The 25,922-nt window shown below is 33.5% G+C and overlaps 3 protein-coding genes across 5 annotated transcripts; 1 reads left to right on the top strand and 2 right to left on the bottom strand.

Annotated features, from left to right (window-relative positions):
- Positions 1–2,571: 2,571 nt before the first annotated feature.
- Positions 2,572–8,628, bottom strand: LOC114368695 (plastid division protein CDP1, chloroplastic-like). Its single transcript, XM_028325927.1, has 12 exons — positions 7,999–8,628; positions 7,159–7,272; positions 6,893–7,030; positions 6,684–6,788; positions 6,466–6,588; positions 5,417–5,785; positions 5,172–5,267; positions 4,946–5,062; positions 4,495–4,560; positions 3,633–4,412; positions 3,147–3,337; positions 2,572–2,988 (listed from the first exon to the last, which is right to left on the bottom strand). The coding sequence occupies exons 1-12, from the start codon at positions 8,251–8,253 to the stop codon at positions 2,904–2,906; spliced, it is 2,439 nt and encodes an 812-aa protein (XP_028181728.1). The 5' UTR covers positions 8,254–8,628; the 3' UTR covers positions 2,572–2,903.
- Positions 8,629–10,856: 2,228 nt separating this feature from the next.
- LOC114368694 (DNA-binding protein RHL1-like) lies at positions 10,857–18,194 on the top strand. 3 transcript variants are annotated; one of them, XM_028325925.1, is made up of 12 exons: positions 10,857–11,298; positions 12,864–12,974; positions 13,555–13,641; positions 13,766–13,983; positions 14,228–14,318; positions 14,621–14,836; positions 15,425–15,464; positions 15,546–15,595; positions 15,715–15,763; positions 16,820–16,854; positions 17,579–17,635; positions 17,740–18,194. In XM_028325925.1, exons 1-12 carry the CDS (start codon positions 10,972–10,974, stop codon positions 17,773–17,775), a joined length of 1,317 nt encoding a protein of 438 aa, XP_028181726.1. In that variant the 5' UTR covers positions 10,857–10,971; the 3' UTR covers positions 17,776–18,194. The 3 variants fall into 3 exon arrangements, with proteins under 3 accessions (XP_028181726.1, XP_028181725.1, XP_028181727.1); XM_028325924.1 differs by having other exon boundaries at positions 14,228–14,340; positions 14,625–14,836; XM_028325926.1 differs by having other exon boundaries at positions 10,859–11,298; positions 14,228–14,300.
- Positions 18,195–19,969: 1,775 nt separating this feature from the next.
- LOC114368693 (probable metal-nicotianamine transporter YSL7) lies at positions 19,970–24,675 on the bottom strand. Its single transcript, XM_028325923.1, has 6 exons — positions 23,950–24,675; positions 22,434–22,588; positions 21,963–22,060; positions 21,749–21,883; positions 21,422–21,611; positions 19,970–21,323 (listed from the first exon to the last, which is right to left on the bottom strand). The coding sequence occupies exons 1-6, from the start codon at positions 24,377–24,379 to the stop codon at positions 20,220–20,222; spliced, it is 2,112 nt and encodes a 703-aa protein (XP_028181724.1). The 5' UTR covers positions 24,380–24,675; the 3' UTR covers positions 19,970–20,219.
- Between the last annotated feature and the right edge of the window lie 1,247 nt (positions 24,676–25,922).

Genomic DNA, 25,922 nt, shown 5'->3' with positions numbered 1-25,922 from the left:
TAAAAAAAATGAATAATTTCAAACTAATAAAATCTAATCACAAAAGGTCCCTTTATTGGAATTTCACATTCAATTTGTCTTTTAAAATAATTTAATTAACTTGAAATAAATTTCATGGGACACACTTAAAAAAATGAATAATTTCAAACTAATAAAATCTAATCACAAAAGGTCCTTTTATTGGAATTTCACATTCAATTTGTCTTTTAAAATAATTTAATTAACTTGAAATAAATTTCATGGGACACACTTAAAAAAAATGAATAATTTCAAACTAATAAAATTTAATCACAAAAGGTCCCTTTATTGGAATTTCACATTCAATTTGTCTTTTAAAATAATTTAATTAACTTGAAATAAATTTCATGGGACACACTTAAAAAAATGAATAATTTCAAACTAATAAAATATAATCACAAAAGGTCCTTTTATTGGAATTTCACATTCAATTTGTCTTTTAAAATAATTTAATTAACTTGAAATAAATTTCATGGGACACACTTAAAAAAAATGAATAATTTCAAACTAATAAATTTTAAAGACAAAATAAAAAAATTCATGAACGAAATTAATAATATAAATAATTAATCTTAACAATAATAACTTCAAAATGAAATACGGTAATTACAAAATTACTACAAATATATTCAAATAAATATGCTACGAGAAACAACAAAGCATCGTCAAATAAATTTTTATGGTGTATTTCGTTAAATGATTTGACGGAAAAAAATATAACAAAAATTTAAACGTATTATTATGGTGTCTGTAATTTGTAAGTGTCTAAATATCAATAACATCAATCATTTGTACAATATCTCAATTAGGCGGGCATATAAATAGTTAATCTTCACAATAATAAAAATAGGTAATTACAAAATTATTACTACAAATATATTAAAATAAATAACACTTTCAACTTCAACGCATATAAATTTTTAACACACCAACAAATGAACTTAATCTAATTTAATTTAAAAAATATTATAACTTCATCTTAAAAAAACACCAACATAAACACATTTCAAAGAACACTCATAAATTTTTAAGACACTAATAAAACATAAACACCAACTTAATATAATTATAAAATAACTATAAACTTCATATTCAATACAATTTTTTTTACACCAACACCAACTTAATATAATTTAAAAATAACTATACACATTTGAACTTTTATACCTTAAAGCTGTACCTTGAACCTGCCTTCAACAATGTTTTTAGGATTCAACACAAAATAGGATAAACAATTTGAAACTCACTATTTTTTAGAAAAGGCACATAAAATATCAACTCTCAGATGATTTCAAGAAACGCACATCAAATGGGCGGAGCTTTGGTTTATAAAGGAGCTGAAATCGCCATTGGGAATGGCTACTTCATGCTCAAATCGCCAGTGCTACTGGCTACTCCTACCTGCAGCACAAATCGCCAGTAGCACTGGCGTTTTCCACCAAAAAGCTGTCCCTCCTCCTGCAAAGCTGCTGCACGTAGCCTGAGAACTGCAAACCCCTACCCTCAACTCGCCAGTCAAACTGGCGAGTCCAAGCTTGGTGCAACACGCCATTGAAGATGGCGACACCGGTGCAAGCTGTCGCGTCGACGACGAAATCGCCATTCCTCCTTGCGATTTGCATGGTCTCTACGTAAAAAAGAGCACCATGCAGGGATTACTTTAGAAACAGACCCATTTCGGGAAAATGTTTCTAAAAGTAACCCCATGCAGGAAATTTGCCGACATGTGATCCTGTTACGCTGGATGGCAGCTGCATAAAGTGAGCATAGGTTAGTCACAAGTTTTAATTCTTCATGTATGGTAAAATCTCTTATAAGTGTCTACATAGGTTAAAGAAGTAGAGAATGTCTTTCAATTTGGTACTTGGTACTTTGACAACAATTTAACTATATGTAGATTCTGAAAGCAAGCAAGAGTGGAGACTAAGGATACAAAGAAAACATGACTAAACTATTTAAAAAAAATCGGTAAAAAATATAAAACAAACTTTTAACGTGCATTGAGGAAGAAAGGTCCTTTCGACGAGTTATTTTATTTAACCACTTCTATCTATTTATTACTATTGTTTTCCTTCCCATAACATGTGAAAGGTTTTGTTTATCTCTATTATTTACATGTTCTATAAATTTTTATTGTCAGTTTTAAAAATAAGATTTAGAATAATAATATTAAAAAATCATTTGATTTCTTAATTTTTTGTACATATTTGAGTTCTTAATTTGGTACCTTTTTAATTAAAATTAATCAACCCATTCTTGTTTTCTAAAGAACTTGCTTTGCATCGATATACGTAAAAAGCAAGCAAAATTATTATTATTTTTCTAATTTTTACCTTTAATTTTATCTTTCTATAAAGTTAGTTATAACAACTGCTTTTAAATTTACAACTGTGCATTGTTCAAGAGATATTGCTCCGTCTGATATATCTTGCAAGTTGCAAGAAAAAGAAGGGGGGAACCCAATTTCTCGTCCTTGCACTACATTCTTTATTTCCGTCCCCATCAAATTAAAGACCAATGGAAAAACTCGAACAGCAAACAATACAATTGACATACAAGAAAGATAAATTCTTGACTTCAAAAATGAAAGAAAGAAATCTTTACACATTACTTCTGTTGGCAGAAAAATGAATCAGAAATTTCATTATTTTCTGATAAATTCCAATTAATTCCAATCAATCAGTAGTTCCTTACATGTCAATACCAGAAAGAAGAGAGGCTGTGGGATCTTATATTGTGTAAACTGATATTATTAAGGTGTCATCATCTGCCTAAATGGAGATCGTATTTGGATTTTACGGCTCCAGAAAACAACAGTAGTTAGGGAAGGAATGAAGTTAGCTGCAACATCAGTTATCCTGGCGTGGCATAGTAATAAGTTCATGTCATGGTGATTCTATTATATCATTTTCACAGAACTTCCATGATCCGTCGTCTTGCCTCTTCATAACATACTTAACTTTGTAAGTGCTGCAATCATCAACGAAAAAATAAATGTTAATAAACACAATATAAGCAAAGAAACCAGGATGCAGCGCTTGATTGTTGTTAGGAAGGAAAAGAAACATCAGAAATGGATAGCCAGTGTCTTTGACTACTATCCAGTTGTACAAGCAAGTACATCTTACAGATAATAGTTTGGGTTCTTTTGCTGTGAACCGTCAACGAGTTCAGATGCTTCCTCTAAGAGAGCTTCAATTTCTGCCATATCATCTCCATTTCCATCTGATAGAATGTCAGCTCGAATAATGGATAACTTGAGCAAAAGAAATCTCCAGTAACAAGATCTTTCTTTGGCGGCATTGGCCAAACCTTTCCACTGTAAAGGATAACAGCACTGATTAATTCTTTTAATTAGTTGCATGACTTTGTGTTCGTTATCATTTCATTCTATCATTATATTCATAATAAACTAAGAAATTTGGAGTACTTCACAGCATAAGCTCATTAGACATGTCACTTGTCAAAAGCAAACAAGAAAATTTGAGTAGAGGTTAACTTGCTGATTTTACAATGGTGTTTCATTGAATGCCGAGCTGAATTATTGAACAATACCAAGTTGAATGACATTTGATTACATAAAAAAGGTTAAAATAAGCCACAGCAAGCACTACCTGAGCAAGCATAGATTCGTCAAGAACTTGAGCTAGGCAATTAACTTCATGGCAAGGCCCCAAAGCTTCAGCTTTGATTGTTTGCCATTGCCTGACAATGGTTTCTGCTTCTTCCACAGGCATTGGCCTTCTGGAAACATTAATAGGGGAGGATGATGAGGTAAGAGTAGTGTGTAAATCACTATGATTTCCAGCACCTGACTGGTGCAACCGCTGTATCTTAAACATTGACAGGATCCTCTTCAGTTTGTTGGTCATGGTACTTTGCCTAATATAAGCTGGGCCCACAGGGTAATCAGCTGAATCTGCAGTCCAAGCAATGTTATCATTGGCTTTAGTAGAAGCCCAATGAGAAGCAGTAAGAGTCTTGCTTAGACCAATTCCTGACAACTTAATGCTAGCAAATGCAATACAACCCAATACGGTTAAGTATGTTATTCTTTTGAATATGTGTCCTTGAGGGAAGTAACCATGCCAAATTCCTGAATTGCGATGACTACCAAGGTTCCTTTTCACCTGAACAGGTGACTCAATAGTATTGCTTCCAGTTTCATTTCTTCCAGATAGCAATGAACTCCTCAAATCAGTAGGAGTCAGCTGCTTGACAGCAAACCCTAGACTAGGAGAAGAGCTCATGTATGAGCGAGATTCCTCAACTTCTCTACGTTCTAAGGAACCAGATGAAGATAAAGGTCTATGACATATAGTGGGCAACATTTGTTGAGCTCCTTTGGAATTCTTGCTTCCAGAAAATTTCTGCTGAGCATTAAAGAAATTGGCCTACAGAAATGGGCACCCATAAGCAATTTTTTTCAAAATAAAAAATAACAAATTAGTTATTGCCTACTATAACTGATCTCACCAGAGCTGGAGAACAATCTTTAGTATCTGGATATAATGCAAGCACAGAATCCTTCAGCCACATTTCCTGCACAAGTGGTCTGATATAAGAAATCAAAACTAAAGATTTTTTCACGAAAACTTAAGATGAAAGATATAACATAATTCTTGAAGCATTCAAGATCAGCGATTATCTCGTGTAAAAATATAGCAAAAAAATAGATATTTTTCTGAAGCCAGAAACACAAGTATTTTCTGTCAAAAGGAAAATCTTTATCTGAAAGAAAACAATAGAAATTTTAAAAAAATGAATATATGTGTATGGCATTTGAATTTGAGGCTCGGCAAAAATTATTCCAAAATACACTAATCTCTGAAATCCAAGTCGTAGTTAATTGCACATACTTAACATGTCAAACACATGTCCCAAACAGCAACAAAAGTAAGAATGAACATTATAACAAGAGAAATACCAATGACGGGTTTACAGTAGAAGCATCTATTATTGCCTTCCCCAAGACTGAATTATGTTTGGGATTCGAGTTTAGCTCAAGTTGCTTAAGCTTTTCAACCACCTCAGCCTCCGTGCCCTAGAATTTAAGACAAAAGTAATGCTGAATTATTCTGCAGATACTCCAGGGAGAATTGGAAAGGGAGAGAAAAAATTATAGCTGCTGGAAACCAAAATTCAAAATGTACCTGTCCAAGTAGGAATAAGCAAAAAGCTTCCTCAAACTTCAAATCAATACCTTCTGAAGCTATCAAACATTCACATATGCCTTTTGCTTTGTTAATCTGCATAAAATTTATACAAACAACTAGTATCAAGATGAAGTTCAGAAGGCCACTGTTTGAGAATGTATGCCAAGAAAACAGTATTAATGAAATATGGACTATGGCAAGATTATTAAAATATGCCTACAAGATTCAGAGAAGTGTATTACCAACTCTTTTTGCTTGCTGGAAAACCCAATTGCCATATGAGCTTTAAAAACTCGATAAAAACAATTAGAATCAATTACTGCCCTTAGATTCTGTGATTCAATAGTCTTCTTATTCTTTCGCATCACAGCTAAGTTATCCCAAGGAAGAAGATCAACTATCTCTTTTGCCAGCAAACTGTCAAATGCTTGGCTTAGAAAGGAAGGCCAGTCCTGTACTTGGCATGAAGTTTCAACATCAAGACCCTGCCTGAGCAATTCCCGCAAAGCCAAAATTGCACCTCGTCTTCGATCAACATTTTCAGGAGCATGTGGCATACTCAGTAGTTCCAAGGTGCAAGCAGGTGCAAGCTCTTCAAGAGATTCTTCAATCTAGAAACCATGACAAGCATCCTCAGGGTTGTGTTCCATGCCTAATATACAGACATAATGTGATAATTCAAACAGGAAACAAGTTGATGTTTCATGTTCGGTTTCAATTATTTTTAAGAAGATAATCACTCTTTTTATTTTTTAAATCTCTCTTAGGAATCAGCCAAAAACACATGACTTTTTTTTATCCAAAATCAATTAAGCCACCATTATTACAGAACAATAAATTGCTCAGTAAAAAAGAGTATGAAACAGGGGCAACATAAATGAGGAAGAATGGCATTGAAATAGAATTGATACTTGAGAGTAATAAAGTTGCTAAAAATAAATAAGTATGCAACGATACTGAATAATTACTGTATTGCCTGATTAGGCCTAGGTTAGCTATTTAAAAAGTTGGCCTGAATATCAAAGCTTCTTGAATTATTGTAAGCAATAACAACCTAATGTTGAAATGAAAATAACCATTTTCATCAAATATGTGCACAGAAGAACTCATTTCCAGAAACAAAAATTAGGAGTGTAACAATTTTTCATTTGTTGACTTTAATGACCTTCTACCTTTTCTGTTGAATGGAGAGGTAGGGGTTATAAACCGATCTTTCACTCATAAAATATATTTAGCAAACCAGCTAGACTTAAAGATCTTTAGTGAATATACACTATAAAAAATTTCTTACCTGAGATAGCAGTGTCATTTTTGCTAGGGACGGTTTACTTCTTAGAAGACACTGGGCACGAGCAAGAGCTTCGAAACCTTGAGATACTTTTTTCTTCTCGAAACCAATCTTCGCAACTGCACACTTCAAGAAAGCACCAATGGTAAGAAAAGGGTAAATAACAAGACTGCTATAAATTCAGGGAGTAATTTTCCAACCTAATTGTTCACATTTCTTACCTCAGCTAGTGCCATAGAAAGAATCAAGTCATCAGTATATGGCTTGGCATTTTGATGCTGAAGACTTGTCTGTCCAATCTCCAGCACAAGCTTTGATTCTCCAACCTGAACAAAAGGAATAGAAAAGCAATAGTCAAAATATTTCAGCAAAAGATAGAAAAATTTGTACAAGAGAAAAATATCAAGGAATAAAAAAACGCCAAGTGTACCTCTTGAAGAAGGCAAAGAGCACCTGGCAACCAAGACCAACGAATTTGAAGGGAAGATTTAGGGGGGATTTTTTCCCTCAGGTTACCAGCATATTCTGGCTCAAAAAGAAGCTTATCCCTAACATCCATCAGAAGATCCTGTAAAGCAATATTAGATAAGAGCAGCAACCAACAACAACTCCACTTACTTTATCTGCTTGCACCTCAAAAGCCAAATTTAAGAAAACTTTATAATCAACTAGTCACAAAGTATAACTGGTTCATACCTGACGAGCTGTAACAACATCAATTGTGTAACCTTCATCAATTTCTGCATTTTTCAAACCCATAACGGCCTTAACTATTTCATCTTTCTCAGCTCGATCAGGAACACCAATGAGCTGCAAAATGACATAACTGAGTAGTCATTGGTCAAGTATTAATCTTAAGACTAATATGAAAATTGGCAAGGATTATCTGACACAAGAAACAAAACTGAATATTTAACAAAAATGTAAAAACTCATCATGGCAGCTGAATACCAACCACCTACTCCTTCACCACATGGAAAACAAAAATGCAGTTACTCAGTCACTTCTTAATATACCATAATTGCAGATAAGCATTGTTCAGCATACAAGTCTAAAATTACAATGGGATTAAAGCATCAAACCAATACTTGAATTAGGATATTCCTGTTTCTTTTTCTTTACTCAACAGTAGTTTCTGTAAGGTTCCTGTATCAATAATCACGTTGGCATACTATAATTTGTAATAATAATAATAAAAAACAGTGAAACAACCATTCCATCCAAAGAAAATTCCCCACTATTTACCGATCATCATCCACCACTGACAACTTGAAGACATTTTTAGTTTCAGAAAACGTTTTTTATTCGTATTTTTCACTTTCATAAATAATTACAAAATGTCATGATTTTCCTGTATCGTTAAAAAGAATAAATGATTATTTAAAATATAATAACAACAATTTCTAAATTGAAAGGCATTTCATGACTCTTCCTTGACCTTACCTATTTCAGTCAACCTAAAAATAAAAATAAAAAATAAAAAAAATAAGCGCACGCACACACGCACAAAACGACAAACGCAGCAAGTTCTATCACCTGGTAGCAAGAAACCGGAATTTCAATTTCAACGCTCGATTTCATCTGCGTGTTTTCGGCAATGCGAGTATCAGCCGACTTCAGCTTCCTCCTCTCGAACAGCACATCACTCTTTCCCGCGTGTGACGAAACGCAAAACAACGACGTATTCACCTCGCCGGGAGAACCAGCGAGCGAAACCTTCTGGTCGCAGTAACCGATGCGAGCAATGCCGTAGAGAGAAGGAGCGATCGGAGCCGCGTATGTAAACGCCATGAGCTCTCGCTCATTCCCCCAACCCGAAACCCTAAGCGGCGAAAATCAGCTTCGGCGACGTGCGTTTTCCGTGAATTGGAATTGGAGGAGACACATTGTGCGTGGGAGAAGGTGGTGCGAGGTGTAATTGGTGGTTTGGGAACGGAAAACGTGAGGAGGAAGTGATGGAAAACGTTGCAGGGAAAAAAAGAAGAGAGTGAAGTGTAACAGAAAGTTAGAGAGGAGAGGGGATTTTGATCTGTGAAGTTAGGAACATTTTCTGGGAAATTTAGGACATAGCATTTATTTCACCTCTTCTTTGATTTAACTTGTTAATGTCTAATGTCTTGGATGGAAATTTGTGATGTACGATGTTAACTCAGATAAGCCACTGATTCAACTCTGTTAATGATAATGTCTCCTCCCATCACTAATTATACAGATGGATTATTATATTATTAATAATTAATTCATTTTCTCACTTTAAAAAAATTAATTCATTTATTTTCTTTGATTTTTTTACAAATTAACAATTACAGTATTATTTTTAAAAATATATACATTTTTCATATTCTATATAAGAATTATGCATGTAAAAGTAATGCCAATATTATATTTTTTTAAAATATATTTTAATATGTTGTTTTTTTAATTAGTTGAGATTTATTAAGAACCACAAAATTATGTATGAAATTAGTAGTGCAATTCATGTAATTTAAAGAATTTTAATGGAAAAATATGTTAAAAACAATATTATTAACATTTTTTATAAATGTAATAGTCTTTCTTTTTTCTGAAAGGATCTCTATAATATATATATATATATATATATATATTATTCTTCACTTTAAATCTTCATAATATATATTTTTAAAATAACCATCCCAATATATATCTTTTCAATATAGTTTTTGAGACGATAATAATATTATTAAGTGTCAATAAGTGTTTGATAAAATGAAATAAAATATATAAAAAATTAAGATGAAAGTTTTAAATTAAAGTATAATATAAATCGTAAGAACTCACTTATTTTATTATTTATTTTATTACTTTTTAGTTTTTTTTATCTTTATCAAATAAAGGGTGTCACTCTTCCATTGATCTAAGAAAAGAAAATGTGACAGGAAATAATATTTAAAATTTGAATAGAAAGAGTAAAATGAGAGGATTTTTTTTTTAAAAAAAAAATGTCTCTTCAAATTAATTTTTGTTTCTCTTTTCTTTCTTCTTTCTTTGCAACTAACCAATATAAAATATATCATTATTCGTGTTTCTTTTTTCTTCAAATTGAATAATTTTTTTGGCTTAAATATGTTTTTGGCCCTGACATGTACCCGACTTTTGCATTTAATCCCTAAATTTTTCTTTCAAATCGGGTTCTTAATATTTGAAAAGTATTGCCCAAGGTCTTTGTTGTTAATTGGAATCTATTAATTGCTTACGTGGCCGTTAATCAAACACGTTGTGCTGTCACATATACCCGTTGGCCTGAGTGAAATTACACGTGTATGCTTAAATTTTATTTTCCTTTCTTTTTCCAATATGCCCCTTTGGACAATCTCTTTCTTTGTTGACTCTCTTCTCCCTTTCTCACGGTTGGGAATGGCATGGGTAACGAAGTGTGTTATGGTTACCTCCGCCCAGCCCCTGGTCTGCCCCCATTTCTAAGTTCTCCGTCATTGTTTAGGGCCTGGCCCCCTCCGACCACATCTTGGTGGGCATGAACCTGGAGTTCCCTGGGCTCCCCCTCCACCAACCTCTCCCTGAATGCGAAGCCCCACTTGGTTTCCCTTGCCGTCTCGGCTGCCCCCTGCGGCCACTACTACCAGTTCCTCCAAGAACTCTGATAGGGATGAGACATTGCACCACCAGCCACGCGATGCAAGCGCACTCCACCAAGATACCTTAGGGACTTTGTCTAACAGAATTGCCCGAGTTGACACTAGCTAGAAATGTCGTCTTGATCTTGTCTGCCATTATCTTTTCCATTTTGCTTTATGTTATAATTTTGTTATCCTAGCATTCTACTTGTTGCTTATATATATGAATGATGTAAGAAGGCATAATATATGAAAAAATACATAACAATTTACTTCCCTTTCCGAACTTCTAGAGGTTCCTAGTCCTTGAAGGTAGGTTGTTCCCTTTCCTTTGTCCTTGTTGTTCGTAACAAACGTCGTGTCGTTGCCGACATCCAACACTGAGGTGTGCATCTCGCACATTGGTTTGTGGTGGGTTTCGATATTTTTTTTTTTATTCTGATTTCAAGATTTTTTTGTGTTTCTGATTTTGTCACCATTGCAGTGGGTTTGCAATGTTGGTTGGTGGTCGATTTTTTGATATTCTATGGTGGTTTTGTGGTTGATATTGTAGTTGTTTTGTTGTGTGTTTTCTTTGGTGGTGGGATCTTAATTAACAATAAAGATTTAAGACAAAACTTTTCAAATATTATAGATTCGATTAAAAAAAATATTTATTAAAGACCAAATCTAAAAGTTATATATAAGGGACAAAAATACATTTAAGTTAATCTTTTTTATAGGAGTACATAGGAGCAAAATATTGAGTAAGCAAAAACAAAATAAAATGAAATCTAGGCAATTCCATTATTGACCCCGAAAACTTTACCAACCGCGATTTACAGGGAATACTACTCCATCAAAAACAAAGCCCATTTGTTCCCGCGTGTGAGCAAACACACAACACTGAAGAAACAAGCTTCACTTCCACCCCTTAATGGCCCGAGGCAAGGCGAAGAAGAAGGAAGAAGGTGAAGACACCGATGTCGCAAACCCAGAAACGTTAGAGCGGAAGAGGCTGAAATCCTTGGCCATTTCCAACAAGATTCTCTCGGAGACCCCTGCACGGAGCTCCGTTCACCTCAACCCTTCCTCCGTCGTGGCCAAGCACCACGGCAAAGATATCATCAAGAAGTCTCAGAGGAAGAGCTGCAGGTACCTCTTCTCGTTCCCCGGGCTAATTGCTCCCATCGCCGGTGGCAAGATCGGTGACCTCAAGGACTTGGGCACCAAAAACCCCGTTCTCTACCTCGATTTCCCACAGGTGGTTTTTCTCTCTGCTTTTTCGGATTTCGAATGCAAGTTGGGGTTTTGGGATGTGGGTTTTGCTTGGTTTTTAGTTTCTGGAATTGGGTTGTCAGAACGGGAAATTGGGTTTTCTTATTTTTAAATGATACTAGTAATTTAGGCGTTGTTTAGTATGAGAAAAAGTTTTCTATTTTCATCTTTGTTTAAAGTTGTTTTTGGTAGTTATTTTTGTTTTAAGTTTGAATAAGAAACAGTGGAAGCGGAAAATGGAAGAAAAAACAATTAAAAGTTGTTTTGCTATGTAGATGAATGCCAATAACACACCCTCTAACACTTTTTTTAACACACTCTTTATTATTAGTTAATTTTTTTTTAAAAAAAAAACTACGGAACCATTGCACTGACTCATTAAATAAGTAGTGAGACCACTAGATTGTGTGATTTCTGATAAATTATAGTCAATACCAGAGAGTATGTTTAAAAGAGTGCACTGGAGGGTGTCTTCAAAACAGCGTGGAGGGTGTTGCTTTGCTAACATTTCCCTTGCTATACACTTGAAAATAGAAAATGAAGTGAAGATTAGGTGATATTTTTGTAATTAGAAGTGAAAACACAAAATTAAAATAGAGAATGTTTTGTCAAACTAAACAGGATTGGAAGTGTAACTCTGCTTGCAGTTTTGTCTTTTATTTTAATTTATGTGTATGTTTTAGTTCTTAAATTATATAAACTTGATCTTCCTGTTGTAAGCATAGTTAATTTTTTTTAGCCTTTTTGGAATACTATTTGTTATTTCTGGTTTTTAGTACAAGTGTTTGTATTGGTTTTCTCTCAGTTTCATATGGCTTCTTTTTGGAAATGTTAAGGAAGGGAGTTTATACTGAATCCATGTACATCAGGTGTATGTGCTAAACTGGTTGTTCAGCCATGAGTGGATTTGGTGTATGCTGTTGTGTGGTTGACTAAACTTGTGTAATGGTAGCTCATAAGCAGAAGTTAAGAACAACTTGTAAAGTAAAATTTAGTAAAGTTGTAATGGGATTGCCAATTTTTTCTGGAACTGTAACAAGATAATTCCAGGACTAATAACAGACCAAAGTTACCGGTCAAAGAATGCCCAATGATTTAAGGAAAAGAAGTAATAAGTAGAGTAGGAAGGAATTCAGATAAAAGCTAGAGAGAAGAGTGTAGACTTTGGATACAAATTGCCCACCCCCTCCTTCCCTCCATCCTCTCTGAATTCTCTCCAAGATTCACCTCATGTCCCTTCGTTTGGGGGTAGCCATCTTGATCCATAAGTTCTTACCTGACCCTAGTTCCTTGCCTTTCATATTGGCTGTGTAACAGATCTAACAGACTCAGCTAAAGTGGCTCGACTTGTTGTAGTTCACAAGTCTGATTCAGCATAGTTATAAATGACAACTTGTTGGAGGAGAGTGGAAATCAAGAGAGGAAATGTTTTCTTGAATATATCTACTGTTTTTCTTTTGAAATTTTGGAATAGTTTTAAAACTTTTGATGTGGTATGTTGTGTATTGGTAACTGGCAAGATGCATTTTCACTTTCACTTTCACTTTTCAGGGTCAAATGAAGTTATTCGGGACCATTGTATATCCAAAGAACAGATACTTGACTCTACAGTTCCCTAAAGGTGGAAAGAGTGTAATGTGTGAGGATTATTTTGATAACATGGTTGGTTTATTTACCCTTCCTGTTTACTTTTGTTTGCCTTTCAGACACGAATTAGAGCAAAGTTGGTTAATGTTTAATTATAAAGGGACCCATAAATGCTTAGTCAAAGAAATACCTTGTGTATACTTACTGGCTTATCACAGCCTTTTCATATCATAATTTTATTTTGAGTAAATACATACATGGGTATAGCTAGTGTACCTTCTTTCTTGTTACATTATCCATATCGGAAGACAAGGGCTCTAAGTGAATTATAATATGTAGGATGGATAGAATGATGCATTGGTTTTTCCAGAATATGGTGAAAAGTAGTCAACAGAACTAAACTTGAGTTAGTGGCGTTATGATTCCATTTCATACACAATGCAACATTAATTCCTATGTTTATGATATTATAGTTAATGTTCATTACTGATTCATTTCTCCTTTGAAACATACATGTATCTACCCTTTCCTCTTTTTACTTCTTGTAGTGTTCTGCATTTTTTTCTTCTTCATTTACTAATTTGTATCTTCTGGAATTGGACCTTTTGGGTATGGATACCTATGTTCCTTATCAGCAATATCTTGATTTTACTAGATTGTATTTTCGGATGCATGGTGGATCGGGAGGAAAGATGAAAACCCAGAAGAATCCAAGCTGGAATTTCCTAATGAATTGTATGAGGTTAGGAGTTTTTACAACATAATAGTTGCCTGGTCATGAGAAGCAACTTTTGGTTTTTTTTTGGCATAAAGAGAATATGAAGTTCATTTTTGTTATCTACTCATGGAATGTCCTTCTATTTCAGGGACACCAAGCTGAGTATGACTTTAAAGGGGGTGCGGGTGCAGGTGCAGCTTCTGTAGTTAATCAAGGTGTTCCCAGAACCAACATTCAACGTGTAGAGCAAGAGTCACCAAAGACACCCACCGAAGATGATTTGTCAGACAATGAAATCAATTTAAAAGATACAAAGGAATTGGTTCCGGTCCGACATTCAACAAGAACTGCAAAAAAATCATACAAGTATAATAAGCCTCATTTATATTAGTTTACTTAATGCGTCCTGTTTTCCTGCCATTAGGTTAAAAAAGTTTGTTGAGTTATATGTAACAAAGCATTAGTTGCTAAAAATTTAATTCTGCTGTTTTTGTTTTCGTTGAACCATTTATTTTCAGTTATTTAACTTAAAGTGAAATGTCTGACTTAATTAAAAATTGTAGCTTTTGTGACTGAAAGTCCTATTCATTTAGTTTTTTTGTTGGACCAGATTTGCTGAAATTTCTTCCGGTGATGATTCTGGTGAAAACAGCCCTGAGCTTTCTGATGATGAAGAGAAAGTGGTAGAAGTTGATACTGCTGTAAATGATCATAATAGCTCAAATATCCTTATAGTCAGTTTGGTATCCCTTAAAAATTGTGGGTGTAAAATGCTAGATGGGTTTTTTCAAACAATTCTTTTATATAAACCTCATCTCTGAATTTTTCGCCTCATTTATAAGGTTACACCAAACTGACTCGTATACTTTATTAGTTGATTGAATGGCTGTGTTCGACTTTAATTTTTGTTTTGATTACCTGTCAACGTGGAATTGATAACTTCCTTGATCTTATATATTTTATATTATCAGTAAATTTATATTTTATCTTCCTTAATTCACAGATACAGAAAAAAACTGTAGTTTTTGACCTCGATGATGAGGATGATGCACCAGTAGATCAACCTGCCAAGATAAATACTGAGTCTGCTTCTCGATCAAAAAGTAAAGAAGTGTCTCAATCTGCTTCAGCCAGTGCATCTACTGAAGTTAAGTCCAGTAATCGTGGATCACTTGTTCAGGCTACTATATCCACATTATTCAAGAAAGTGGAAGAAAAGGTAAGCTTTTGAAACTGTTAGCATGAGACCCGGCACTTACTAGCTCTAAAGAAAAATATTACATTGTTTGTTATAATATTTGTATGCATGTGTTAGACCCCCAATTAATAAAGTCCATGGTAGAAGGTTTGAAAGGTCCCATTAGTTCACTGTCTGGCATAGTTTTATAGATATTGTCATACTGCTTTTAAGAATCTATTATAAAATTTGAAGCTTGAATTCAGAGCTTTAGTTGAGCCACAGGCATTTGCAACTTATGTTGCTTTGGGTAAACTTCCCATTCTGTCCCACCCAATTTTTTGTAAAGCTACACGCCTACACCAGTTACGAAATGCCTGTGATTATGTAAAATAATAACTTTTACACCATACACTGCTATTATTTTTTTAAAATCTCTTCGATTAAACCTGAGATAAATGGTTCGTGAATATTTATATCTTTATAAGTATTGCTGCATGATTTGGAGGACCCTAGGTTCACAATGGTTTTACCTTCTTTCACGAATGGATCTGAATCATGTATGTATTGCCTGGCATTGCTAAACATTGATCAAATTGATTATCTTATAAAAATCGTTATATTTTTCAGACAACTCCAAGAAGTTCAAGGAAATCCCCATCATCAAAAGGTTGTACTTTTTCTAGTTTCTTTTACATTATTACAAGCAAGATTATGAAGATTGAATAACAAAAATTATTGATGTTTTCAGCTTATGGCCAGAAGTCACAGCCTGCTGGTTCAAAAAGAAAGATTGATCTGGTTGAATTTCTTAATTTCCTGAATCTGTTTTTCCTTCAAGTGGGAATGAGAATCTTCCTTAGTTATAAGTGCTTCATGTTGGAGTAGGATGCATGCTGAGTTATTTGCTATTGTTGTAGGATGAAGGATCCAAGAAAAGGGCAAGAAAGACCACGGACAAAGATCCTGGTGAGTATTCTCCCTTCTTCCTTTGTATCTTCTAGTTGCTATGTGTTGCTATCATTATTGAAAGGTTGTAGTTCAAATTTCAAAGTGAATGAGTATGCATCTCTTGATATTTGGTAACAACACATTTAGGAGAAAACTGTTGGTCCCTTGTTGTAGTGATGTTTGTAGTCGTAGTGGGTAGCAACAAGGACCCAACTGAATATAAGCTAGTTGCATGTTAAAAATAATATAAAACTTGTGAATGAATTGGTATTTGTTTGGCAAAGTTTGTTCTTGTCTCCAACATCAGAGTTGCCTCAGATATTGATTACTCTTTAAATTTGTCAGCAATATTATCGAAGATTCGATTTGTCCTAAGGATGTCCAGACATTCCTGTGTGTTAATTTTAGAGGTTTTGACACCAATAAAGATGCTAAAAGGCTTTGGTGATGTTCTCAATTAGCATGTGTTTGGTGTATTTGGTTGGAAAGAAATTTCAATGGTCAAGTGTCACCTTTGGATTTCATTTAGGACGGAGTTGTTCACATAGATTTTTTGTGGTGTTATGCCAAAGGCCTTTTTAAGGGGTAGTCTCTGGCAAGTCTTCAGAGTGATTGGTGTGTTTTAATAAATGTTTCAAGTTCTTAGTCTCGCTGTATTCTTATTCAATGAATTCTTTGTTTACCTAAAATTAAAAATTGTCAGCAATATAATGATCCGGTAAGGATAAGTTCTAGATTATTTTATATATTAGAATAGCCACTGGAAGTCCTCTTAAGACTTTTTGTTGTAGTTAGGCTTTCATATAAATTTGGGCCTCGTCTGTCGTAGTATATGGCTGCTTTGTGATGGGGATGTCTGCCAGCATATCATCAAAATTCAAATCAATGGAAGAAACTAAAAGATTATTGCATGATTTTTCGTGTTGTTATATTATCTGTCTAAATATTTTGAATAATTTATATCCGGCTACATTTTCATTTTCAGATGACTACCAATCTGCGTTTAAAACTTGTCTTAAAATAAGCTGTTGGATATAAAACTTTGTCAAACTTACATGTTTGTGAATTTTTTAGGTAAAAAAATCAAGGCAAAAAGCAAGGAAGACGATGTAAGTATTTTGTCATTCTTGAAACTCCATGCCTTTTAGTGCTTGAATCTTCTTTCAGTGTGGTGTTATTATGTTTCATGCTTAATCATAATGCTACCCAACCTGGCAACTGAAAGGAAAGCAATTCGCAACTCTTTTATCTATTGGCTTCTCTCATTATTTCAGGGGATCATCTTTGCTTTCAGCAATTGCTACCACTAATTTTTGTCTCACTTTTGATTTCTATGCTATTAAACTTAAATTAACTTCTTTTTGAAATGTTTTCACTTTAGTAACTTTTTTATAAATATATATATGATTTGTTCATTTATTATTGTGGTTTGCTATTTTACTGTATTATAAAAGTTGAAATGTTGAAATAGGTTTATTATTATTATTTTTAATATTATGTTAACTCTTATGAGTTCACAAGTCAACTCTATGAGTTGAGTTTACATAAGTTCTCTGAGTTTATATGAACTCTCAAGTTTAACAACTTTGATTGTGATGAAAGTGTATATTCCAACTTTAGATTGGCATTGACTTGTGCTATGAGCCTATAACGTACCAATATAATTCCATTTACATTTTCATCTGATATTTGCTCTATAAATTGAATTAACATCAATCTCTCCAATATGATTACTAGGTGATCTGAAATATGTTAGGAAATGAAAAACTTTGCATCAGTCAGTCTTTTAGTTTTCCTTGAACCAGTAGTTTGACATTCACATAATCAATGTAGGTTGAAGATGGTGATGATGATGGTGATGACATTGAAGAATTTTCAAATGCTTCAGAGGTATGTACCTACAGATTCTTGTAGTTTTTACTGTTATAGTTTATAAAATGCATGGGGTTAACCTTCTATATACTGATTGTGTTTATAATAATTGTTTTATTTAGGATGCTAATGAAAGTGATGAAGACTGGACTGCTTGAGTGTGTAATCTAAGTTGTGGCTGCTAGTCACAAGAAATGACAAGGCAGGGTCATGCAAGTGATGTGATTATACCCTTTATCTCTCTCTACACTAAGATAGAACGTAACGACTTGGTTTTGCATACCATGTGGTTATGATGGGAATATGAGAATAGAGATAATACCATGTGGTTATGATGGAGAAAGAATGAGGAAGTTGTCCAATGTTTACCAATCCAATCTTCATCTCCAAGTTGGGAGTCATTAAATGTATACTTTTAATTTCGATTATCTTTTAAAGAGTTCCACAATGTCGAATGAACGTGAAAGTATCAAAGCTTTTAAGGATACGGATTACGGAAGAAAAAGCATGACTAGAAGATTTCATTGACTTTGAAAAGGAACGTGCTCTTACTAAAATAAAACAAATGAATGAGCTAGGCTGGTTGGTTCCCTTTTCTTGAATTGACACGAATAAGAATAATTTAAAATTGTTACTCTCCGAATCAAGGAACAACTTTTTACTCACCAAGATTGATTGTGTAAATGTCAAACCAGTGGTTCAAACTAATGCTTGGTAGCACAAAATAAATATTTATTTTATATAATTTTTAAATATATAATTATGTTATAATTAAACTGGCAATAAATTATATTTATTAACATGTAAATTATGTTTTAGATTTATAATAAATTATTTATATTATAATTCAATGTTATTTTTAACAATTGATATTTTTTTAAAAATATATTGAAATTTAAGATGGAATTAAATATATTAAAAGTGATAGATCGAAAGAGATAAGGAATTAAGAAAAATCTTTGAAAATGCTCGTCGGTAAAAAAAATTCCTAAATATGCTTTTGTTTTATAATGACAGCTAAAAATGTTTGTTCAAGAAATATAGAGGGTAGAGGGATTATATTGTTTTTTTTTTCAATTTCAATTTAGTATTTAAAGAAAATCAAATGTGTTGTATTAATATAATTATTTCTGCTAGTATTCACGCACTGATATGCCTATCAATTTACTTTTATTTTATGCTCATGGAAAAAATGCATTTGTCATGGTGCTTAGCTCCTTTTTTCCTTTTCAATCATTGAAAAGTTTATCTTTAATTGTACACGAAGAGTTAATAATTTGAAAATAATAGAGATGGACTCTTTTATTCAGTTGTCATTTTCAAATCTTCATATCATAATTTATTAACATGATTGTTTCCTCACTAAGCCGAAGTGTAATAGATTCTTACATCTTTTCATGCGAATAAAGGAAAACGAATAAACAATGTCTGCTTATATGGCAACCCAATAAATTATTATCCATTTATTCTCAACGAGGAAAGGGATTCAGAAATCACGATTGTCAGCTTAGTTCATCTTCAAAAAAGGTGGTTCCACTTTGGTTCATGGTCACATCTTTCTATAATTAGACTGAACAAGTCAAATAAAAACGAAATAGGGTAATGTTTATTTGAGTCAAATATAACTCATTCCAGGTTTGAATCCAAGATCAAGCTCAAAATAAATTTATTCAAAAGCTCAAATAGTTGGAACTTAACAGTCCACGAGTCTTCCTATTCTTTTATTATATACGGAAAAAGGAATTACATCAGTTTGATCACATTTTGATTATCCTCAAATATCAACAATACATTTTTAGCTTCTCTAAAATGAAAATGAAAAAATGTTAAAAAAATCACTTGAATTTTTTTAGCCATTTACTTTTGTCAATTGGTAATTAGTTCAAATGGTGCATGTCTAATTTTCTTCTAGATTTTAAATTTGTTTATATATCAAAGTCTGAAGGATTTCAACAATCATGCTATGGATGTTTCCAACTTAAAGATTGTTCCACGAAAGATACTTAAAGACTGTAGTGCTATACCTAAAGCCAACTCAAGATTGCAACCATTTCATCTTAATGCAGTTTTGGGCTTCTTATTAATTACTCTAAAATTTACTAGTTGAAAGAAAAAAACTCAACGTGGAAAGACACCACTTTCGGCCTTTAATTCAAATTAAATGACACCTAACGCCATCAAGATAACTCTTAGGAGCAGATGAAAGTTATCCATATACCACCAAGGTATGCGAACATGTAGGATCTTAAAAAATAGTTTAAGTTCGCAATTTTGGCAGCAACATTAATTTTTTTTGGAAATGCAACTGCAATAGTAGCCACATTTATCAACAGTTTTTCACAATATTAAAGATCGTGATAAAATTGCAACTGTAACTGAAATTTAAAACTGGCAATACATAAAAAAGTTATGGCATGATCAGAGGAAGCATATTTGAAATGAACATATTTTGGGATCCCCAGATTACACACAATGCAATCTAAACATGTAAAACATATACTTTCTTTCTGATATATAATACACAATAGTTTTTCCTTCTATGTTGTTTTGTTCAACTACGGCTGCAAAAGTTTAAAACCAAGTCCAATTTTCAAACTTGTCCTTAATTCCCTAAGAAAGTATCGACCCTCGCATTTGCTGCTCTTGACAAGAACTTCATACAAATTGGTGGCTTAACACCAGCAAGAGCAAGAATTGAAGCAGGAAGAGTCCATATTCCATCCCCGCATATCAAACCAGAAGCTACAGCTGGTGCGAAAGCATCTGCCTTAGCCTTGTTAATCCTCTCCCACACATACAATATCAGACTTCCAACACACATGTCAATGGCAAAGTATGGCCCTATGTAGAAAGGTATTGCCATGGCCATTGGAAGTGGTATGAACCTCCCTTTGTTTCCAATGAAATCTTTAATCAAGTTTATTGCGACGGCAGCAGCGAAGAATATGTAACAAAGTAAGAGGCAGTTTTTTGGTAGATTGCCAAAACCTTGTACCCCCAATATGGCCATGTTACGGTATATAATTGCATATGGAGCAGGATATTCACTTGTACTTCTCCCAAGATCGGGAAAAGCTTTGTAGAAAATCCAAAACACAGAAGGAGAAATTACACAACCCATTGTTGTGCCAATTATTTGGCTCACAAACATGGAGCGTGGTGAAGCCAGAGTAAGGTAGCCGGTCTTAAAATCCTGCATCAGGTCTGAGGCCGTGGAAACAATGTTCATCATCACTCCACATGCTGCTAGCCCAGCAAGAACTCCACCGTGTGATGAACCGGCCCATGCTCCAATTGTGAAGATGGCGAGCTTTCCATAGGTGGATGCAAGGGACCAATCTGTTAGCCCACAACCATAAGCATTGCAAAATGCCAAGGTGGGAGCAATTAGGTAGATGACAATAATGTAATACCATTTTAGTTGGGGGAAGATGTGTGGCAGAGTGGCGGTAGAGATGGCAGCAATAGCAACATAACCTGCAATTGCAAACCATGTGGGAATTTGATCTTTAAGGAAGAGTTGGGTGCGGCGCTGGTCATCATAAGATAGGTGAGGGTTTGAGGGGGAGTCTTGATCTGCAACAGGAAGGGCATTCTCCCTTTGTTTTACCCGGACTTGATGATACAATCCCCAAAGGGTATGAGTAAGCACCTTTATGAAGTTGTATAAACCATCTCCTAGTATCAAGGCAATGGCTATAAATACCTGAATTCAAGGTATAAGGTAAATCCAATTAATAAATAGACCTTACAACGAATGTAAAGTATTGTGGTACTAGAGGTGCTTTATATCAAGAAACTTACCCTATAACCTTGGATGCCATGAAGGTTGCCTTCACCTAGGCCCTTATCATACCAATCACCCTCTTTGGTTTTTATGAGAGGCCACATTATTCCCCAAGAAAGAATTCCTCCAAGAAGCACTGATATATTTATGATATATGGGCATATCATTCCCACTCCAACATAGATTGCAGCAAAATCAAAAAAGAACCTGCAGATAAGTTTAGATTGTATTTACCCATTTCTGATTAGAACAGGACCAATTTGAATTATTTTGCTGTTAGATTTATGCAAGTTTACATCTCTAGATAAAAAAACTTCATTTAAAATGAAGATGTGACAACATACTTGTTATTATATGCTTTAAGCCCCAATGAAGGGAAGGCTTGAAATCCACACTGGTCAGTAGCTGTGTAGAACCATTGAAAGAAGCCCCATAAAAAACTGAAACTGAAGAATTTTCCTAACATTTTCACTTGCTTCCTGGAAGAAAAGAAACAGTAAATTAGTTTGGATGTCATGCAGTCACCTCTAGTAACATGGAGTCAACGATAGTGCCTACTTCGCTAGTTTGGCTCCTTGAGGAGTGTGGAAGCTGTTGATGAGATGTGCAGTTGCAGTACCACTTGGATATGTCAATTTGAAGTCAATGACCATAATCTAATGCAAATAATAGAAGCATAACTTAATCAAGACTGCGGCAAGTGAAATACTGATAATAATTTCTAAAGGGATAAAGTGATAAGGATTAAAAAAAGAAAATACGCAGCTTTTCTAAATTAGCCCTCAATAGTATTTATACAAGAAAAAAATAAGAATGTAAACTGAAATTACAAAAGCTCTTATTTATCTTCTCCAAAAGCTAATTTTAACTTATTGGAGAAGCTAATTAATTCATTTACCTTATTAAAAGTGTTTATTGAGAAGTTTATCTAAATAGACCATCAATAAATTCATTTTCAAGTTTATTTAGGAGTAAGATGAAACATTAATGCACACTGCAATCAATATTTTGAATGTGGCTGTGTCATACCTTTCGTAGAGGTACAACTGAGAATAGGCCAAGAAAGCTAACAACAAAGAGAAAACCTATTATCCACCCTAATTTTGGGTCCTTAAAATGACCAGTGTCTGAAGATTGCTTGGCTATTTCTTCACTCATTCCAAAGAGGTAACTTCCAAACCCTCCTGTTCATACAAGTCAATCAAAGAATGAAAATTCTCATTTGATGGGGCAAATAATCTTTTTTTTTGTAAGCATTGATGGGGCCAATCATGATATCAACAAAAAAACTGTTCCTAGATTACAAACAGACTAAGATTCCTATAACTTGGAAACATCAAAATCCCATTCTAGAGTTTTTGTTTGTTCTAAATTCCAATTTTCTTAAATAACTAACACATGACATTTCAACCAAATTAAACAGTTTACAATACTTTTCATTTCAAAATATGACGCAATGAGGAGTGCTAGCAAAACACTCTCTAACACAATTTTTCTAACCCATACTTTATTATTAATTAAAATCTATAGAAAAGTACAAAATCAAGAAAAAGACTCGTTAAATGAAAAGTGAGACATTTGAGATTTTCTAATAAATAACCAATAGTGGAGAATATGTTGAAAAGAGTGTGTTTTTAGCATTATTCATGATGCAATACGTTTAATGATACAAAATTTATAATTTTTTTAAAATAATGATGAAAGATGAGATAAAGTAACTTAAAATTTCTGCTGATGTTCAGTCGAAGTTGGTAGAAAACATCAACTAATTATTCAATCGCATAACATTGGTTCAATAAATGTAGCCCAAAATTTTCCGAAGTTCCTGTCATAATTTGAAATTTGAAAACAAACAAAAAGTCGTATCTTTCAAGGCATGGACAAATTTGATGACTTTGCACCTCATCTCCTGTGGTTTTTCCAAAGTTAGTACTGTATATTCTAAAAGGTAGGTATCGTCTGTAGTGTAAAGAAGTGACATTTGATAACAAAAAATTGTGATAACACCACAAAAAAAAAAAACTCATGATATCGTCCGGCCAGAAATTTCTTCCAATTATTCAATCCGAGGGACTGAGAAAGTTGACTTCACTCTAAAACTACGAAATCTTCAATAAAGAAGAAAAAACAACAAAGTTGATTTCATACTGATTTAATTAACCCCACCAGTGGCTTATCAATTATCATCTCTATTCTGGTATTACTAAGGTTTTTTCCTTTGAAAGCCTTTCTGTAAATGATTTGATAGAGAAAATGATTTCATTTTTTCTCTGAGGAATCAGATTTGTCAACACTTGAAATTAAACTAGGCCTACCTCAAATCCAAATCCCCCACAAATTATCACACTGTAGAATCTGAAATGGCACCAAAAATCCAACTTTTTAAAAATTCTTGTCAAATTCAAAACCAACAATTTCAACCTCATAAAACAAAAAAAGGGTCACAAATCACAAAAAATTAACCAATTCAAAACATTACAGAAATCACAGCAACAGTAACAAATTCAAAAGGGCACAGAATAGGTGAAAGGAAGAAAGAAGGTACCGCTAAAGGCTATGCCAGAGGATGCTACAACACAGGTTTGGATGACAGTATTCTCTTGCCTTGTGAAGGGTTGCCTCAACATGTTAGATTTCTCCAAGAACTTGGTCCATGTCTTTACAAAGAAGAACCCCAGAAGGCCAGCAGAGACATTGAGCGAAGGAATAATACCAGTGGTGAGGTTGAGCTTCATCACAATGAAGCTGAAGAGTATGCTGAGTGCAAAGCTGACCACAAAGGCTCTCACTGTTAATTGGTTCCTCCATGATGGCACCAGAAGGTGCTGGAACACCCTCTCCACAGAAACCTCTTCCTCCTTGAGCTTGATGCTACCCTTTTGGCTCAGTTTGTGTTCATGATCATCATATGCATCATCAATGGATTCAAAACCATTATCCACCGCTACTCTATCCCCACTTCCATTTAGAGCCATGATTTCTCACTTCCTCCTCTTGGAAAAGTGGAGTGGTTGAGATCTCCCACGAATTTTGATGTGAGTGTTCGGAATCTCCAAGGATGGTGAAACTTCCTAGATACTACTATGTTGTCTTAGGTTAAAGTTGGTGGTGTCTTTTTTTTCACCTTTTATTCCAAGGGTGGAGTTGTAATCTGCATGGTGGTTCACTTAGTAGTATTTATGGATGGAACCATGGACATCAATATCACCAGCTAGTGGAAGAGAGAGAGAGAGAGAATAGGCCAATGTAAAGTTACAACTTTGCTAGAACTAAGTGTGACATGGTGGAATAGACCAGCACCCAACAATGATATAGGGGGCCCTTGGATTTGGATGCAAATTGGGGTGGATACGTAGAACTGTAGAAGACTAGAATTATACTTCTTTTTATTATTATTATTTTTTACAACTAACCACTTCATAATTCTCTTATATAGCATATAACATCAAGGCAAAAACGGCAACAAGTATGTCTTTCCCAAACCCTAACGAGGACAAAACTAATATTAGTCTAAATGAAATTAGACTTGATGCTTTAAGTAAAGTTTCAGTTTATTAAGAGTTTAGTTTAATTGATTGAATAAAATGTGTGAATATTATAAATTTTCGTATTATGTTTAATTTCTATAGATAAAAAAAAGTCTTCTATTAGTAGTCAAGAAAAAAAAAGAATAAATACTCAATTTGGTCATTGAAAGTGTAATTCATTGACATATAAATTTCTGAAAGATGCCAACACATTTTTTTATCCCTCAAAGTGAAAAAATGCTAACATATAATCCTCCTATTAAGTTGGATGGTGAACTCTGACATTGAAGATGATGTGACACATGAGAACTAATCTATCATCACAAAAGATTATCAAACGAGATATTGAGTTAGTCATTGACTAATTTGTCATGAAAGATGGAAGATTCGATGGACTATTTTGAATATTGTAATGAATCCATTTAGTCTTGAATCATTTTTTAATTATTAATTATTTAATGTCATACCTAAAAAATTATAATTATTTTTAAATAAAAAATTGTCTCACTTATAGTATCATGATTAATTAATGAATTGATTAAATTGAATAATGCTATTTAATAATTTTGGATAGTAGATTAGTTCATGAATGAATGAAAAGTGTTTAGTAAAAAATATAATATTGGATAAGATTAAAATTAATTTAATTTAATAATTTTTATTTTAGAATAATTGACTAGCATTTTATCATTTAAGGATATTTTAAATGTTTTCAATTATTAAAAGGAAATTTAATATTTAATCAAATGTATATTAAGAAAAAATTTAATTTTTTTAATTTTGTCTAATTTAATTTTTTTATTGGCTTTTAATATTAGAGGGAAATTTTAATGTCAAGCTTCTAAATTTTTTTTCAATCGTGTTTTTTAATAGATCATAAGTATTTTTTTTTATTAGAGACAATTTTATGATAATTGAGTAGGATGACTTAAAATTATTTGTTTAAATATTTAATATAATTATATATTTATGACTCAAATTTAAAATCTTC

Source organism: Glycine soja, chromosome 9 (assembly GCF_004193775.1).
Source record: "Glycine soja cultivar W05 chromosome 9, ASM419377v2, whole genome shotgun sequence".
Classification (NCBI taxonomy): Eukaryota; Viridiplantae; Streptophyta; class Magnoliopsida; order Fabales; family Fabaceae; genus Glycine; species Glycine soja.
This window is presented reverse-complemented; position numbering and strand designations above follow the sequence as displayed.